Below are 1128 nucleotides of genomic sequence, written 5' to 3'. Positions count from 1 at the left end.
TAATTTTATTCGCAGTAATAAAACACAAATTTGATAAGACCAAATGGATTATGGATTAGATTTTATTTTTTTGAAAGACCATAATCCACCAATGAAGTAATGAAACAAACAAGAAATACAGAGAATATAAGAGACCAACATGGTCATTTTCCATCACAGGCCAACTTGAGTTCTTTGAAAATTTATGTAGACACATTTATCATTCCAGATGACTTTGGATTTTGAATGCTATGTAAGGTGGAAATTTACTTTGAATATTTAAAACGTAATGGCTTGTCTGCAGGAAAATTTGAAGTAAGCAAAATTGTGCCACTTAATAGAAAGAAAACTGCAGCTGTCATTGCCGAGGCCATGGCACTTCCAATTTCCTGGGTGTCTGGCTGGGAAGGCACATTGAAAGATCGTGGGAATACTATACCCTCTTGGAGTATGATGGATACATAATTAAATAGTACAGCAAGGAAAAGAAAGCTGCTAGCAATGATGTTCAGAATTCCAGATAGACCAAATGGATTGAAAATGGAATTTGTACGTACTCTTCCTCTACACACATTCCAAAGGGAAATAATGATGATGACTTTCCCTATCAGCCCAAGAAAGCTAGCGGCCAGTAGCAATTGTTGGGTCACTCTGATATCCAAAGGAATGAAGGTATCATGGTAGTTGTATTGGTGACATATTTTGATGTTGCTAAAGTTGTCATCATACTGGAAAGTACAGACTCTCCACATGCCAACAAATGCTGTGGTAGCCTTAAAGGCTACAGGATCTTGAAAGTGCCAAACATGCCACTGAGGTAATCCTATGGAGATACAACAAATAATCCAAGCCACTGTTGTCAAAGCAAAGCCTCCCATTTGGCTATTGCAATGGTTTTTGATCAGCATGATGGTCACAATGGATATTCAGCAACTGCAAAGAAATACAAGTCAGGATGAGGATGGGTTCTCATACCTCAGACAGTTTACTCAGGGGAATTATACCAGGAACAAAGAGTTATATTTGATAAAGTGGCCTTTGGGTCTGGAGATCTGCTACTATGACCTATGGTTTAAGAAATCTAAGAGAAGGCCCTTGTGGCAATTATGTTCAAACAGGTTGATAATCCACTAATCTTATAACATTTGC

The 1128-nt window shown here is 37.8% G+C and overlaps 1 protein-coding gene across 1 annotated transcript; it reads right to left on the bottom strand.

Annotated features, from left to right (window-relative positions):
* Positions 1–245: 245 nt before the first annotated feature.
* On the bottom strand, positions 246–887 carry LOC114626112 (claudin-34-like). The gene has a single exon (XM_028773457.1). It carries the CDS (start codon positions 885–887, stop codon positions 246–248), a length of 642 nt encoding a protein of 213 aa, XP_028629290.1.
* Positions 888–1128: the final 241 nt, after the last annotated feature.

This window comes from Grammomys surdaster, unplaced genomic scaffold, assembly GCF_004785775.1.
Source record: "Grammomys surdaster isolate TR1022 unplaced genomic scaffold, NIH_TR_1.0 228, whole genome shotgun sequence".
Classification (NCBI taxonomy): Eukaryota; Metazoa; Chordata; class Mammalia; order Rodentia; family Muridae; genus Grammomys; species Grammomys surdaster.
Note: the sequence above shows the minus strand (reverse complement) of the source record. Positions and strands in the feature narration are given on the sequence as shown.

Excerpts from the sequence above, each read along its gene's own strand:
- LOC114626112 (XM_028773457.1), bottom strand. The coding sequence starts at position 887 with ATGCTGATCAAAAACCATTGCAATAGCCAAATGGGAGGCTTTGCTTTG.